This window comes from Bombus huntii, chromosome 5 (assembly GCF_024542735.1).
Source record: "Bombus huntii isolate Logan2020A chromosome 5, iyBomHunt1.1, whole genome shotgun sequence".
Lineage (NCBI taxonomy): Eukaryota > Metazoa > Arthropoda > Insecta > Hymenoptera > Apidae > Bombus > Bombus huntii.
This window is the reverse complement of record NC_066242.1, coordinates 1,718,299-1,735,472: the sequence shown is the minus strand read 5'-3', so window position 1 is coordinate 1,735,472 and position 17,174 is coordinate 1,718,299. Positions and strand designations below refer to the sequence as shown.

The 17,174-nt window shown below is 31.5% G+C and overlaps 4 protein-coding genes and 1 non-coding gene across 13 annotated transcripts; 3 read left to right on the top strand and 2 right to left on the bottom strand.

Moving 5' to 3' along the window:
• Nucleotides 1-59: 59 nt before the first annotated feature.
• On the bottom strand, nucleotides 60-1,438 carry LOC126865914 (mediator of RNA polymerase II transcription subunit 10). Its single transcript, XM_050618879.1, has 3 exons — nucleotides 855-1,438; nucleotides 431-514; nucleotides 60-342 (listed from the first exon to the last, which is right to left on the bottom strand). The coding sequence occupies exons 1-3, from the start codon at nucleotides 1,025-1,027 to the stop codon at nucleotides 153-155; spliced, it is 447 nt and encodes a 148-aa protein (XP_050474836.1). The 5' UTR covers nucleotides 1,028-1,438; the 3' UTR covers nucleotides 60-152.
• Nucleotides 524-687, bottom strand: LOC126866235 (U1 spliceosomal RNA). Its single transcript, XR_007689822.1, has one exon. It is a non-coding gene; the product is annotated as a U1 spliceosomal RNA (small nuclear RNA).
• Nucleotides 1,439-1,523: 85 nt separating the features above from the next.
• LOC126865909 (epimerase family protein SDR39U1) lies at nucleotides 1,524-3,958 on the top strand. 2 transcript variants are annotated; one of them, XM_050618870.1, is made up of 6 exons: nucleotides 1,524-1,953; nucleotides 2,052-2,158; nucleotides 2,217-2,487; nucleotides 2,555-2,820; nucleotides 2,892-3,005; nucleotides 3,072-3,958. In XM_050618870.1, exons 1-6 carry the CDS (start codon nucleotides 1,926-1,928, stop codon nucleotides 3,183-3,185), a joined length of 900 nt encoding a protein of 299 aa, XP_050474827.1. In that variant the 5' UTR covers nucleotides 1,524-1,925; the 3' UTR covers nucleotides 3,186-3,958. The 2 variants fall into 2 exon arrangements, with proteins under 2 accessions (XP_050474827.1, XP_050474828.1); XM_050618871.1 differs by having other exon boundaries at nucleotides 1,525-1,736; nucleotides 2,017-2,158.
• A 214-nt stretch (nucleotides 3,959-4,172) lies between these two features.
• Nucleotides 4,173-7,639, top strand: LOC126865911 (autophagy-related protein 101). 5 transcript variants are annotated; one of them, XM_050618877.1, is made up of 3 exons: nucleotides 4,173-4,320; nucleotides 5,695-5,829; nucleotides 5,947-7,639. In XM_050618877.1, the coding sequence occupies exons 1-3, from the start codon at nucleotides 4,305-4,307 to the stop codon at nucleotides 6,357-6,359; spliced, it is 564 nt and encodes a 187-aa protein (XP_050474834.1). In that variant the 5' UTR covers nucleotides 4,173-4,304; the 3' UTR covers nucleotides 6,360-7,639. The 5 variants fall into 5 exon arrangements, with proteins under 5 accessions (XP_050474834.1, XP_050474830.1, XP_050474832.1 ...); XM_050618873.1 differs by having other exon boundaries at nucleotides 5,695-7,639; XM_050618875.1 differs by lacking the exon at nucleotides 4,173-4,320 and adding an exon at nucleotides 4,396-4,929 and having other exon boundaries at nucleotides 5,695-7,639.
• Nucleotides 7,640-7,787: 148 nt separating this feature from the next.
• Nucleotides 7,788-15,486, top strand: LOC126865907 (prolactin-releasing peptide receptor-like). 4 transcript variants are annotated; one of them, XM_050618869.1, is made up of 4 exons: nucleotides 7,788-8,387; nucleotides 9,594-10,762; nucleotides 11,595-11,851; nucleotides 15,305-15,486. In XM_050618869.1, exons 2-3 carry the CDS (start codon nucleotides 9,806-9,808, stop codon nucleotides 11,814-11,816), a joined length of 1,179 nt encoding a protein of 392 aa, XP_050474826.1. In that variant the 5' UTR covers nucleotides 7,788-8,387; nucleotides 9,594-9,805; the 3' UTR covers nucleotides 11,817-11,851; nucleotides 15,305-15,486. The 4 variants fall into 4 exon arrangements, with proteins under 4 accessions (XP_050474826.1, XP_050474823.1, XP_050474825.1 ...); XM_050618866.1 differs by lacking the exon at nucleotides 15,305-15,486 and adding an exon at nucleotides 13,482-13,748; XM_050618868.1 differs by lacking the exon at nucleotides 15,305-15,486 and adding an exon at nucleotides 13,302-13,748.
• Nucleotides 15,487-17,174: the final 1,688 nt, after the last annotated feature.

The window sequence follows — 17,174 nt, the reverse complement described above, 5'->3', positions numbered from 1 at the left end:
CGCAGTAATGTATGTTCATGGGACATGTTTCATAAAAATAAAATCTACTACAACATACGTATTTTTTTTTAATAAATATTTATTATATATGTAATTAGGATATTATAAAAAAATTAACAAAAAAGCATTATGTTGTTTGGTTTACTTTCTGTTCATTCATCACCACGTATAGCTCTATATTTAGCCAACTCATGTGGGAAAACTCTAGTTAGCTCTACAAGCATGTTTGCTTTAAATTTCCTATAAGCATCGATTTTTCCTTTCACTTGTTCATTTTTAGTTAATGCCTTTTCTATGCAATCCTTAGTATATAATTGTGGATTTCTGCCTTGATCAATGTAACTAAAACCATGTAGATATGATAAATTGTAGACATGAATTCTTTGTTATAAGAATCAACAACATAGCCCGCTGATTTTGACATACTTACTCGAAAACCTCCAAAGGTACATGAACATCTTGAACTTGAGACTTAAGTTTGTCTATTTCTTGTAACCCGTTTACTAAACCTTGACTAAAACATAAAAAATTCATATATTATAACATATATAAAAACAATAGTTGTACATCCGAGATACCCACATTAGGGGTATTCGCAGAGGTCAGCTCAACCGTAGTGCAATGGAAGAGCCTCACCCTGGAGGAACCGCCTTCTTGATCACGGTAACCTCTACACCAGGTAAGTATAATGGAATATTCCGTTACAAGTAATAATAATTCTAAATCACGGTTATAATTTATCTTTTTCCTGATCACATGGATAAAAATTTTATGAAATATTTATTTGGTTGATTCAACAATAATATTAAATATGTACGTAATGAAATGAATTGTATCATATATACACAACTCACATTTTTTGATTCAGTACATTTTGTCCTTGCGGTTGAAAATCACTCACTATAATACGTATTTGCCTAACATTCTCAATAAAAAGCTCCAACTGTGTTTCCAAATTTTCTAACGTAGACGCCATATTTACACCATACATATACATATACATATACATATACATATACATATACATATACAACTAGTACCTAGCTCCTATTCCACGGTCGCAAATACTGGCGACCGAAACTTCCGTAGGTCCGAAAACTTCCGTAGTAGGGATAAGATTCTTAACATCGGGAGATATGTTTTCGGCCGCTAACCATAGCGGTAGGATTAATTTGTTAAACTTCAGCATTTAACGCCACCTTCGCCGTCCTTACCATTGAGGATAAAGAATATAAACTAAATTATTTTTCATAATTTCTTTCAACTTATTTAGAGTAACCGTACGATATTTTATGTAGTATAAAAGAATGTTTTTTTTAAATAAATGTAGATTCACATAATAGAGTACAGTTCAGTTGCAGACACGGTCCTGTTTCAGATTGCAGACAAAAGGCGCGCTGACAACAAAGACCATCAAATCGATTGGCGCAATTTACTTCAGAAACATTTTCTGACCGCTAACAGCCTTTCCCCTTCCATTACAATTTTCAGACCTGTGTATACAATCATATATATACATACATATGTAACAAATATACGGCCACAAGCTCACATAGTCATGTTTTATACATCTGATACTACCAGACTTCGGGGCTACATAATTGAATTCCAAGTTGTATAAGAGAAATAAGCTTCGTAGTTTTCTAATAACATTTTCAAAAAATAAATAATTCATCAAAAATATAAAATATAAATAAGTATAAACAATAAAATATCTAAAATATCGTATTGTGCCTGTGCGTGTATATGTGTGTATATAGATATGAAAAAGATATTTTAAATTTACCTTGTAATCGATTATAATTTAATAAAGCTAGTATATTGTATTAATTAAATATATTAAAACTTGCGCTTATACAATCCATAATATATTCATATCAAACATCTAAATACTATAATACATTTCCATTTTTACATTAACTTTTATGATGATGCTAAAACACGTAGTCATAGGCAAGTTTATTCTTTTCATTCAGCAAACTTAAGATAAATTTTCGAAATAACATCAATTAATAGGTTACGTTACGGATGAGGTTATGTAATTCTCCCAGGTGGTGGTACAGGTTTTATTGGAACACAGATAATAAGTTCATTATCTCGTAAAGGAGTTCCTTATACATGTATTTCTCGCATGCCTGGGCCAAATCGAATTTCATGGGTAAGACGAACTAAATAATATAAGCATATAATAATAATAAATATAATAAAATTTTTAGCATGATTTGGAATGTTATGGTTTACCTGAAAATACAACTGCTGTAATCAACGTTGCTGGTCAGAATATACTTGATCCAAAACAGCGATGGTCAGAAGGATTTAAACAAAATGTTATAAGTAGTCGAGTAGAGACAACAAAATCTTTAGCTAAAGCTATAATACATACTAAAGCTAATGCTTTTGTAACAATTTCTGGAGTTTCTTGCTATAAACCAAGTGATACAGAATACACTGAAGAAAGCAAATGTGAAAAATATGACTTCCTATCAGGTAAATCGTCATTTTGATGTTAATACAGTACAAATAATATAATTATATCATTTCAAACCTATACCAGAACTCTGTCATGAATGGGAAGAAGCTGCACAACTTCCGAAAGATAGCAATATCAGACAGATCACAATTAGGTCAGGAGTTGTATTAGGAAAAAATGGCGGTATGATTAAAGAAATATATTTACCGTTTTTTTTTGGATTGGGTGGCCCTATTAGTAGTGGAAATCAATATATGCCATGGATACATATAACGGACTTAGTAAATTTATTTTTGTTCTCAATTGAGAATGAGAGCGTATATGGTATACTAAATGGTGTTGCCCCCCAGGTAATTAACTGAAATCTAAGTTAATTTCAATAATAATAAATAAGCATAATTAACAGAATTATTATTTACAGATTGTAACAAATAAAGAATTTACTAAGGCATTTGCATCTGCAATGCAAAGACCTGCATTTATTCCTGTACCACGCATTGTTTTGAATAGCTTGTTCAATAAAGAACGGGCAAAAGTGAGTACAAATCATATGTTGTGTTATGTTCTATTGTAGTTAATAATTATATCAATCCTTTCTCAGATTATGTTGGAGGGACAAAAAGTTATTCCTAAACGTGTCAAAGAATTAGGATTTCAATACCAATATCCTGATATTAATTGTGCTTGCGCTGAAGTACTTGGCAAAAATAAATAATTATAAATCGAGATTAGAGAGCTAATTGAAGTAATATGTATGTCGGAGAGGGAAGGACAGCGGGATTTTCTGTCGGAAATGCTGGGAAAAACCCCAATACTATAGTCAAGACTTTTATGATAGCTACGTTTAAGCAATAAAAATAAGAAATAACTTTTAATATTCCAACCTATCTTTATGACGATGGGTTCGGGTTTAAGGTGACATAGCGGGTCACTAGATGTAGCCACGGTCAGGGACGTGTACCTGACAGAGGTATGGAATGATTATATGACTCTCCTTAAGAACAAGGATTGCCCCGAGAAGTGGGGATAGGAATATATAAGGGCAGTTTCATTTGGACTGAGAGTTAGAGAGTTTGTTAGTTAGTCGTTGGACGAATCGTCGATTGAGTTATCGAGAAGTTACCCGACTCGAGTATTACGCTGATACTTGTCATCCTATGGACCGTGAATTCGTCGACAAATCTGAAGTCATCGTCACTAGCGTCCCGAGTGTCTAACTGATCCCGTCCCGTGATCAACTGTTAAGGTAGTAACCATCCCTTTGTTGTAATAAACTACATCTGTGCTGTACCGCCGCAATGGCTAATTCCCGCGAAGACAAATCCGACGCCCCCAACCTTACTCCTACTGCGGATCCGACATATAAATATCAATATTTTAATACTGATTCTTGATTGTATTAACTTGTACAATACAATATTAATTTATATATTTACATTCATATATTACTATGTATGTATATAGAAACAAGAAATAATTAATTTATTATTAAGTCTCTTTTATTAAAAAGAAAACAAATAGATTGTGGTAAAAATCCCAATGTATTTAATAACATGAATTTCCAAAATAATGTGACTATATCAATGTGCACTGCATTTTTCCAACTGCGTTTCTTATTAACCCTTTCGTTGCGAACAGCGCTTATAGGCAATCCGCCAGAGTAGCTCTTCTCTCAGAGCATCGTACCATCCGCGCAACCGATCTCTCATTGTCACGCCGGCTACTCAGAGAACAATTCGTTTTTGAGCGCTCCGCAGCGAAAGTATTAATATAATTTTATTTTTGTTTTTGTCTACATATTAAGAAGCGTCTTCTGAATACATTCAAATTAAATATGTTCTCATATGAAAGTAAATATAATCAAATTTTATAATAATTGATAATCATGTTATTGTAATATTTTAGTTTTTTACGAACGTAAATTTTCTGATCATTGGAACCGTAATTTAAAATTTTAAGAAACATTCTCATAATAAATATGCATATGTCGATAAATAACTTCTACTTTCTGAACTATTATAGCAATTCTTTCATAAACTAATTGTGTTTTTCTGTAATTTATTGTTGCATTAAAAATTAAGTACTATATACCGATGTTACATATATACGTACATGTAAGTAAGTACGTACGGTTGCATATTGCAGAGTCAAATAAGATTAAAGAAAATAGAAAATGGCGTGATACCGCGAGGACAGCTGTTATTTATCGGAGAAAGAAAACAGAAGTAATTTGGTTTAATTCAAGTGATTTTGTGAAATTTTACATATATACGAATTTCTTTATAAAGAGATTTGAAAGCGAATAATATCTAGTGAAGCATAAAAGTTGAAAATATAGTAACCACTCGAATTAAATGATAAAAATTTATAGAATGATGGCAGTGATAATGTTGGTGGAAGTGATTGTGTGAACATTGAAGAAAACTAGTTCCAGGAATTTATATATATTAGGAATATTGGTTTGTTTCGTTTTATTATGTGTAATTGACTATCATTAATGATAATGACCTGCAATTAAATTTTTCTAAGAGAATTCCTCCATAGAGAAGAAAATTTAGAGAAAAGAAATAAAGCGAAAAATATGAAGAAAGAAATAAGTTAAAGTTGTGGTCAAAAGTTCATGTAATTCTTGTTTCTCGAATGTCTAAAAATAAGAGTAAAATATTTAAAGAAGCGAGACAATTCCATAAGTTGTAATTTTACTTCGATGTATCTACATATATGTTGGATATTTCGTATATAAAATTTTTAAAGACTCGGAGGACTTACTTCCATGCATTTTTTCAACGATTATTTAATTACATTTTCGACGTATTGGATATTTCTCTACAATTAAAAGATGACCAAATATCATCCAATATCACAACAAGTATCCAGTGATAATCATCGTTTTTACCACTGTTCTTACGAGGTTAGGATTAATCGACACAATCATATTTGCTTTATTTTTATCCATATTTTTTACGCTAGATATTCAGATACGTATATGTGTAATTTAATTTCACATTGATCTAAGCAGAATTCAATCTAATTCACATATTTCATACGATTTTATCTTCGTTGATTTAATAAGCAATTAATAATAAATTAATATTAATAATTTTAGCATAAATACTATAATAATGAAATATATGAAGAAAAAATATTATGTTATTTTAACATTGCTTAATTTACTGTAATTTGTGAAAATTTTTATACATTTGTACTGATATTTTGTTGAATAGGAATCACCATGAATGCCAGAACTCAGTTATTTGAATTAAGTATGGAGGGCAGACAAGTGGATGAAGCAGTAGCAAGTATATTCCATAGTGTTCTGTTCCATCGAAGTCTTGGTAAATTTAAGTACAAGCAAGAAGGTAGTTACTCAGTAGGCACTGTTGGATATCAGGATGTTGACTGCGACTTCATTGATTTTACTTATGTCTGTTGTTCATCGGTACACCTGGATCAAACTTTGAAACGTGAAATATCAGGTTTTTCTGAAGCTTTGCGTTCTAATGATAGTCCAGGTTCTGGCCAAATATCCCTGGAATTCTTTCAGAAGAAGAAAAATCGTTGGCCTTTTCAACCAGAATGTATACCATGGGAAGTATGGACAGTACGCTTAGAACTTATTAAATTAGCAACAGAACATGAACGACAGATATGCAGAGAAAAAGTTGGAGATTTATTAACAGATAAGATTCTTTATATAACAGAAGTAATGAATCGGCATGATTATTTACCAAAAATGCCAAATCAAGCTGAACTGGATTTGATCTTTGACACATCGTACCCTGATATACAACCTTATCTGTTTAAATTATCATTTACCACCTCTGGCCCATCGAGTACAACAATGGGTAATACAATGAAAAAATTGATCAAAGAGACATTATCCATTTAGTTGTTTATTAGTTTCCATGAGAATGTTTTTAGTGTAATGTACATATAATGCAAATTCATTCCTGGATAAATTAACATTATGAACTTTCCTTCATTAACAAAGGAATTCTGTTTGTCATATGAAATGGTGTGCATTCATATATACTCAAATCATACCTTACTCATACTCTTTTAGTTTCTTTTACTTGTAGTTTATAAACATTTGTCACATTACATGTTTTTATATGTATTGACTTGCATAGAGGATTGAAACCTAGAAGGATAGAGTTAATTGTATGCAATATTTGAAATAAAGTGGGATAAAGAGATCAATCCCATACATCAAAATGCTATTTCTGACCGATGTCTACGCAAATTCTGTGCCGACAATATTTGTCAGAAAGAAAACGGAAAAAAAATATATATTATAATTGTATAAACTTAAAATATTTGTAAAATTTCTATAGTACAAAGGAACCAATTGTGTATAGCAGTTACTTTTTTGCGTATACATATATTATTCCATGAATATCGTCCATTGCATAAGTCTTCTAGGTAATCAGTTATAGATTAAATATGAAATATTTACTTTTCATTATTTTAAATTCGAATTTGTTGAAATGTGAATATTGTTAATAGGCGAATAATGACATCTCATTAATAGAGAACATTTTTTGTTTTATTTATCTCTGAAAATATATGACGATTGTAAGGAAATAAAACAGTGTATGTGTTTATTTAGCAAAATTTAAAGGTAATAAATTTGTTCTAATATATAAAGCTGTTATTTCTCTCTCTCTCACTCTTTTTTTCTATGTTTGAAAAATCTCGTGCACATATTTAATGTTTAATATATGACTGAAACCTAGACTTACTATTGTGAATAAACATATAGTACAAGTGCTTGTCTCTACATTTGTTATTCACATATTAATGTAAATGTGAAAATATGTAGTATGTATATGTGATTGAAAAATAGACTTTAAGTAATTTTTATAGTTTGCTCTTGTTAAAACATCCTTGTTAAAAGAACAATTTATAACGATCGTATTGATTAAGTAAAAGATATAAAGAGCGAAATAGTAGTAATAATATAATTCGTTGTATATATTACAGATAAGTCGAAAGATTCTAAAAAGTTTTAGTAAATATACTTACTTGAATGTCAATGAATCTTTTGTCCTAAAATTAATATTGTTTGAGTGGAAAATTATTTGTGAAATAAAAACGTATCAAGCTGACATAGATCACTCCTATAAGTAAAAACTATGTAATGGTCTTGATTAAATTTTTTAAAGTTCATTCTTTTGTATGAATCTTTTATATAAAAAAACAAGAGATGAAAAGTTTTAACGTGTGTAATTGCAACGTGAAATAATTTAAAAAATGAAATACTTTCGTGAAATATTAGATTTATCGTAAATATACCTACATTTTTCGATAATGTATAATAGTAACATGGTACTACTTTCGCTATATTAAATTAAGCTTCTGCAAGAGTGTGCAAGTATTTAAGGAAGGATCTAGGCCTAGAGGAAATATATTGAATTTACTATAACAGCAAAGTTCCGAATAAAGTGATTCTTTGATATTTTTTAATATTACTAATTTTGTATATGTTAGAAAATGTTCGAATATCATGATACAAGTACTGATTTTCAAATTACATTTTGGCTATAGTACTCTCAGTTATTATTGAACTGAAAGTCGACATGTTGTTACAGATACCAGATACGAACATTGCAAGTTATAGGTAAAAAGACGGTAGGAAGAGAATACAGATGGTAACGCGGACGCCTGCGCGAGAAAACGGCGGCTTGTCTAGTTAGGTTTAGCCAACAATTTTCCATTTTCAGTTATCGGTGGAAAAGGCTAGCCGTCACTTCGAAAGCGTTTCATCGTTGAAAATTATAACACGTTGTTAAATGTTGTGGTGCTCGCTTTATATTATTTAGAAACAAACCGTAATATAAGAAATACTGAAACGTCTTTCATCTTTATAATAAAAAGAGAAGAAAAAAGCAAAATTATAAGTACTTGTCAAAGAAAGGTATAATCGACATTTATAACAATTGTGTGTAAAGTGATTTCGAAAGATTACTATCTACATGTTTTTTATTTGACTTTTTATTCGGTGACGGTGAATACCTGCCATTGCCAACGTAAAATATTTTTAATTTACATATTTTGGTTACTTTATGTAATAAGTACGTGGTACTGTTATAATTGTGAAGCATCAATTACGATTGATTTTCTAAATAATTCTCCACGATCGGCCTGAAAAATTAATTTTTAATTTAATTTCAGTTATTTTATAATTAGTCTTTGTTCTCTCGTGTTTAACTATTTGCTTTGTTTCCATTTTATATACGTATATTTTTGCGTAATAACGAAAAAGACATGTACATGTACATAAAGATTAACGGTCGAAATTATCAACAGGTGGTTGGAGAAAATAATAAATTTTAACTTTGATTTCAACTACTATACATTTCTTAATAGCAAAGTATTTTTTAAACACTTCTGCCGATACTGCTTCTAATTAAAATACTTTGAACAGATTGCGATAATTAAGAGCAGGTGATTTAACACGTATAACACGAAGTATTACTCAAAGTTTGACTCATTGTCAGAGAAAGATTGTGTGCGTGATAGCAAACTAAATGTTATGTATGTATATGTAAATAAGTAACTATGTAAACAATAAGAATGGCGATGAGTTGAAAAACTTTTCGATTCCTTTTTTTCTAATCGAATAATTCGAACATATTTTTTTATTTCGACTGAACGTTTTGAGTGTAAAAAATTTTATATAACTGGCATCGATCGAAGGACGATTCGTGATCACGCAATATCGTTCTATTTTTGGGGAATGTTTTAAACTCGGTAACCTCGAGAAACACCAGATTTTACCACCTTTGAGATCGGTTATACGATTTGACTAAAGTGAATGGAATAAAACGAAGAACTTTTTCAAATGAAGAACAATCCAGATGTATCAACATTATATATATTAGTTTCAGTAATACGTGTTATTGTGTCGACGATATTTTCATTCGGTCAGTAACGCATATGAATATCTACGAGCAATCAAAGTAAAACAAATTCGATCATCTTTGACAAATCGATTAATTATTTCTCATTGACTGTTAATAATTGGCTTAGCTCGTAATTATTCAAATATAATTATTTAATTATAATCAAGACGATATTACTGTAAATTATAAACGATGGAATAGTCGGCATATGTTTTCAGTTGCGGCTTCATCTTATTCTGTCTTATTCTAATCGTACTGAAAAAGCTCTCGAGGAAAAAGATTCGAAACGAAGAGAAACAGAAGAGGAAAACAAGACAATTTTGGAAAAAAAGAAGACAGAAATCAGGTTGGAATAAAAAAAAAGACAAAGAACAAGATAGGGAAAGTGGAATAATAACTGCTCGGTCCCCGGAGACAGATCGATCGAGAAATGAATGATTCGCCGATTTTATCAAACGGGACCGCCGTAGAAGGATGGTCGACTACTAACCGTCCGACTATAGAGAACGATGTAACCTCGAATAGTTTAGTGCAATTAATCTTTTACATATTTTATGCAAATATTTTTGCGTTTGGTGTGTTTGGTAATGTGCTCGTATGTTTCGTCGTGGCACGAAATCGACAAATGCAGACAGTTACGAATCTGTTTATCACGAATCTAGCATTGAGCGATGTGCTACTTTGTGCTCTGGCGGTTCCGTTTACTCCTTTATATACATTTCTCGGGGGATGGATATTTGGCAGAACCCTGTGCCACTTGGTACCGTACGCTCAAGGTGTCAGCGTATACATCAGCACATTCACTTTGACGAGTATCGCGATCGATAGATTCATGGTGATCATATATCCTTTCCATCCTCGTATGAAGATCGAAGTTTGTTTAGCCGTGATAGTCGGTATTTGGATAATCGCATTGTTGTTCACTCTACCTTACGGGCTTTACATGCATCTCGAGGAGCCGTACACTTATTGCGAGGAACACTGGCCGAACGAACGATTTCGAAAAATCTTTAGTTCCATTACTTCGATACTACAATTTGTCTTACCCTTCTTCATCATCGCTTTTTGTTATATTTGCGTTTCGATCAAGTTGAACGATCGAGCTAAAACGAAACCTGGCACAAAGACTAGTCAAAGAGAAGAGGTTGACAGAGAAAGAAAGAAACGAACGAATCGGATGTTGATCGCTATGGTTGCCGTATTCGGCATATCTTGGCTGCCGCTCAATATCATCAACGTTATCGACGATTTTTATTCACCTGCCAATGATTGGGCTTATTACAGAATCTGCTTTTTCATGACGCATTGCCTCGCTATGAGTAGCACCTGCTACAATCCTTTCCTTTACGCTTGGCTCAACGATAACTTTCGCAAAGAATTTAAGCAAGTACGAACTTACTTTTTATACTTTTATTTCTTGTTATATGTGTGTCTACTTACTCGTAGAAAGTTTCCTTCGTTTCTCAATTTTCTTGCTCTCGGTTCTTACCATGTTTTCTCCTCTTCCAATTCTTGTTTTTTAATCAACTCAATACATGGTTGATTAAAATACTTGTAAGTAGGTAATTGTAATGTACGGATCTCGTATCATATTTCATCTCCGAGTAAATTCTCTTTTCGTTATGCGTGCTTATACGTGTCTCTGTATCGTGCGTGTATCCTCACTATCCACCTGTAAATGGACTCGTATAAACGACACTAAATTATTCGTTGAAAGATCTCTTCCCTCCTCAAATTCCACTTACCGTGGTTATAAGAGAAAAGCTTTTAAAGAAAAGTTCTCTCATTTACATTGCAATACGATTTATAACTTTGATCGAACGAACGTTCCTTACTTTCTAACATAAGCCGACAACGTTCTCTCGAGCCCATTATCGCGCTAAACCATTTCAAGTTGTTGTTAAATATGTTTCGTTATTAAACACAAATGAAAGATGCACGAACTCAAGCTGCAAATTCATACGTACATTATCAAAATTCGATGAACAAGTAAAGAAATAAACGCACACGCTGTGTCTAATATAATTAACGTTGTAGATTCTTATCGATTTCAAACTAAATGTAAAATAGAAGAACCTATAATAAGATAATAATGTACGAAGCAGCCGTGTGTTCCTTATCTTAGCCTATGGCTTCAAACTTTCAATACTATCATACTATCGATATATTTTTAATACCGTCAAAATTTCACGATAAAACCCATCTGAATTCTTTTGAAGGTGCTTCCATGTTTTCCAAAAGCAATCAACGGTTACACTCCAAGAACTACCGAAGAATTTCAAAATAATAAAGAATGTAGCGGAAATAACACTATCCAGGAATCTTTATTACTGAATGAAACACATATAAGAACTTCAAATCCCGAAGCTCGCGAACTGATCGTCCACGAAACGACCACCAACAATATGTCGAGAAACTTGGAAGAAATGGAAACTTTTTGATTCGATCAAATTCGAACGCGAGTCAACCATCGTAAGTAAGTATGCATTCACATCGTTTCTCTGTGAGGAAGAGAATAATATAATATTTACTGTATTTATCGTATAGATGTCTTTCTTCGCTAAAAACAAATATTTATAAATTGATCGCATTATCCATTAATTGCATTAGACCTCTATCTCTATGTATACATATGTACAGGTAGATAGGCAAAGGGAAACCGAGATCCGGTATAATACAACGTTCTATTCATCTAATTCGTACGTCTAATTTATTTAAGAGGTAAATGGATACGTGCAATAAAGTCGGGAACAAAGATTTATCTTCGTTTATCGTCTTTATTTATAGTTAACAGGATCGTTGAAATCCTTGCTGTTTTCTCAAGATCTACATAGGTAGAAGTTAAATCGTCACATACACGATTGGCTAATGACGTAGTCGCTCTGAACATGTATATTTATTGCTTTTCCATCGTCTTCGGTCTTTCCTTTCTGTGATAAATTGACCGTGCTTAGGATAAATTGCTCGAAATGAGGAAAAATCATTGCCTATCGAGCATTCGTTGAATAATGAGGAAAAGTCTAAAGCAGAAGTTGAGCATCTTTCACGTTCTTGAAAATGAGAGAAACGAGAGAGAATCGACTTTTAAGCGGGCACGTTTCCTAGTTTCAGTTTTTCGCATTGATCAGCGCACCGATTTCCATACATTTCTTTACTGTTTTACGTATCCGATAAATATATTTATCTCGAGACCTACCTTAAGAACATATTTACCTATTGTTCTAATTCTATTTATTTCAAGATCCACCAATTGAAGGACACTTTCTCTAATAAAAGCTATTTTTCTTCTCTAACAGCTTCAGCTACAGAACACTTACAAAATTGACTTCACTGAATGATAGTTCATATTTTTATTCTTTTCATATGCTCTTTAGCGTTTTCTTTTTTCAAAATTGTAAAAAATATTGATTGGTTGGGAAAGATTATAAAATGTTATTACAAGCAATTCATTGGACTATAAACGAATAGAAGTAGAAATAGAAGCAAAAATAACGGTAGAAATTCTACGAATACAAAAAGCTGTACGAATGCTAACATAATTGATCGTGATATTGTGGGAGGAACAAATCGAAGATACTGTTATAGTTAAAACATATACGCTTGTCCATTGGATTCATATACACCGCGGTACATAAGTACATACATTTTCAATAGATTGCCGTGTTATTTCCTGCCGTATTGGTTCGGGATTCAGGACAGAGGACAGCCATTCTTCTATCGTTATCGTGCACTTTTTTACTAGCGCTCCAGTGTTTCCGTGTCATATCCTATCCTGAAATTTATATATGTATATATTTTGTTTCATCGATAACAATTTTTTCCTCAACTTTTTCCTTTGCATTGTCATAACTATATACGGTCGCTGTACTCTTCTTCTCTCCTCTTCACGTTTTTCCTCTTTTTTATTACTATTTTATTATTTATAGACATATTTGGTGTATCCTTCTATGATGTTTATTGTCAGCAATGTAAAGAGAAAAAACAATATAAAGTACCAACGTTGCAATAACAGAAGGAGGAAGGAAGCAGGAGAAAGGAATGAAGATTGTTCTCTTATATGTATATATGAAATGTTTCTCTATTTCACAGACATCTCTGTGTTACAGAAACAGCTGCATTTTCTCTGGAGGCTGAAATCTACTTGTATCATTCTTCAATCAAGTACTACGTTTTGCATTACTTGTTGTATAAAAGAAACAAGCAACAATGGTGGCGGTATATTTACAGAAAAAGAGACACGCGATTCTGCACAATCATATTACGATAGAATTAAGAATTGATTCGTCAATCTAAGTTTGTTATAAACCATGGTGCGTCAAGTACAAAGAAAATTACGAAGGGAAAAATAAAAAAAAGGAACTTGCTCAACTTCATTGTCAGTTTCTTTATTATGTTTATCCAAACTATTTTTCTGTATCTTAACACTTTGCGATTGGTATATCTTTCTCTTCGCATTATTAACTAGTCAACACTCGAGCAAATTTGACATAATAAATATTTAACATGCCATTCGACTTTAAAAACAAATTTTAAATACCGTTATCCGATTGCAAAGGGTTCAATGTTAATTTCTCAATATTTTTGTACAAACCAATACGCATTTTATGAAAAAATTCGTCGTTAAATTTCACATCGATCGTTAACAAACCATGATTACAAATGAGACACAAATGCGTAATTAAGTGATATAGTAGTCATAGTATAATACTATGTCATTGTAGTACGTATAGTACATGTGTACGTATATTATTACATCTATTTGATTCAGATTAAGTATCCTTGGACTCTTGTCATTAAACGTGGTTTGAAATTTTATTCGAAAACTTGCTCGATCGAATATCCTAGAGATAAGAGAGTACGTTGCAGGGGTATGTTTACTGATAAAAGCTGATAACGACATCGTTTCGATCGACTATTCTCGAGAACGTGTTCTCCCCTTTCGTCCATCTCCGATTTCAATTCCGCAATAACACCTCATTATCCTACACAATGATTGCGGTAATCCGAGCACGCCTTGTGAAAAACGATGCTTGTCAAGATACATCGCGTATATCTACACTTCTATATCTTTATCTATGTATATGCAAGTAATTTTCAATTGTATTGTCATATGAATATGTTAAAAATTCTATTTTTATTTCCCATAAATTATCGTTCACTTTACATTCTCGGATCTTTAATAAAAAGGAAATGATCTATTCATACATAAAAATGTTCATCGTGATTATACAGACGTAGACTGTGGCTTCTTATGCACTTATAGGAAACTTGAAATTGCGAATTGTGTTCGAAATGCATATATTATGAAAAAATGAATTAAATATCCAAACTATAGCGCATCCTATAATACTTGGTAGGTAAACGATGATTTTCTATCAAAATTCTACTTTTCTAATTATATACTTAAAAATATGAATTTTCATCAAAATCCGCAGTCTAATCGTAATTATTTATTATATTTTTATTGTTATCGTAATTATTTATTTATTATATATATTTCAATGAAATTTATATCGTAATATTTCAAAGAAAAAAAATCACATTACAAAATAAATTATACAACAATTGTGTATAGAGTATCTTACAGTTATAGTAGAATGTGCCAGCTTCAGAATGATCATCTTTTTCTAATAGCTATAAAAATATTTTTACAAAAATGCTTTTGTAGTATTGTATTTTCCTGCTAATATACTATACATATAAATAAGATTTGTAATCAGGTTCGCTAGATTATATCTATTAGAATTCATGTAATGTCTTTAAGAAATGAGTCAGATAAAGACAATGTCAATCTACTTCATCAATACCATATTCCTTCAAATGTTTAATCTCATTAGTATTGATAATATCCTTTATGAAAAAGCATAAAAATTGCTCAAAAATTTAATTATGTATTAGAAATAAATTGCATTTTTTGTATTGATTACAGAAAAGTCACTTTAGGATCGAAAACAATACTCAGGATATCATAAGCAGCCAGCAGTAACCAGCAACAACGATCTTTTTACAAATGATTATATAATACAATAAAAAATGAGATTATTTATTGTAAAATAATTATACAGAATGTATTTAGGAACAGTTTCAATAAATCAGAATAATTTAATGACATTTTATAATTTTATAAAATATTGGGCGAAATCTCGAAAATCTCGGTTCCAAAAAATTCCTGAAATATGATGTCAAGTTCTAAAAATTATCGAAATTGTGGTGCTACACTATCATGTTCCCCTGATACAAAATCGCAAAATCGGCCGAAAATTTTTTTAAGAAGCCGAAAATTTCGGTTTCGAGAACTTCTTGGAATGTGATGTCATATTCTAAGAATCGCCGAAATTATGCCGATCTCTTATGCTGTCACGTTCTCCTGATGCAAAATCGCTATTTCAGCTGATACATTTCTCGTTCCAACGACAATTTTTTGCTCTCAGGAAGAATTTGAGAATTCACTAAATTGTGGATATTGAAAGAATTTTAAATGATCAAACGTTTTATTCATTTGCAAAATAAGCTGATTTTATTCAGTTTAATTTGCAAGTTTACAATGATTGTACAATTTTACAATTTCATAATTTCTGTATAATAATTTGTGTAATTTTGTAATGGTACAATAATTTGATCGCGTTGTTCGACCGATGGAACTAAACAACTCTTCTCATACGAAAATAATGACAAAAAACTTAAGTGGTCGTGGTATAGTGCGGCGTTTTGTCACTTATTTTCGAATCGCTACTAAGCGCGCTTGCTTTCGGTTAATTCCGTACGGTGTCGCCAATATTCGGCAGCAAATGATTCTGATTGGTTGGGCTGTCTGCCCATGTCTCATTATAAAGAATTTGAAAAGATTTATTTAAACAGTTCCTTTTTCTACATATATTAACTTTAATTAAAATGTATTGTTACAGATAGCTTTTAAGTACTCGTTACTCCATGACAGACTGTTAGTGTGGCTAGGGCTAGTAGGCATAATTAACACTTATCTATGGTTAAAAGTAAAAACAAGATGGTGTGGTCGTCAATAAAGAAGAGAATAGGCATAACATGAAATACTTTTTCGTATCCAACAATTTAGGCATTATATAACTATGAATTCGTAAATTATTATTTTAGTGCAAAGAAAGAATTCTAAGCATCTATAGTGTATTGCATTTATACAGATTGAATTAACGGTTGATCAAAACAGTAATTTTGAACGGTAACTACTATGTTCTTAAATTCTTAACATTCTGACATAAATAGACGACCACTACGTGTTATAATTATGTATTATATGGCAAATAATATAAAGTAATCGGCTGCAACCGCGATTATATTTTTATATAATTAGAAAACTTATTAAGCTGTTAATGAAAATATGATTGATTCCTAAATTCTGGATTGGCTTTTTTTTGATAATATGTAGTAAAGTATCGTGCAAATATTCATATACTTCGTTTGTGATTATAGGACATCCCGTTCTATACTTTATTTATAATTTTATAGACGACTTTAGTCTTAATTCAAACCACTCTTATACTGAATTGGTAATGTCGCATGTGACACAAAAATGGCAAGGGAGTCCCAAAACGTAGGACACGAAAATCAAAAAAAAATTTCCTCTCTGGATATATCACGATGTCACTTTATTCTGTGCATGAAACGCTTAATGAAGGACACCACAGCAAGAAGCAAATAATCTTACGGACCAATTCATGAATACCTCTTATTGTTAATAATAAATTATTCTCTTTCATGCATATGCACGTTAAAATATATGTATAAAATGCTTTTTATAGGAAATGATAATAGTTGACTGTAAA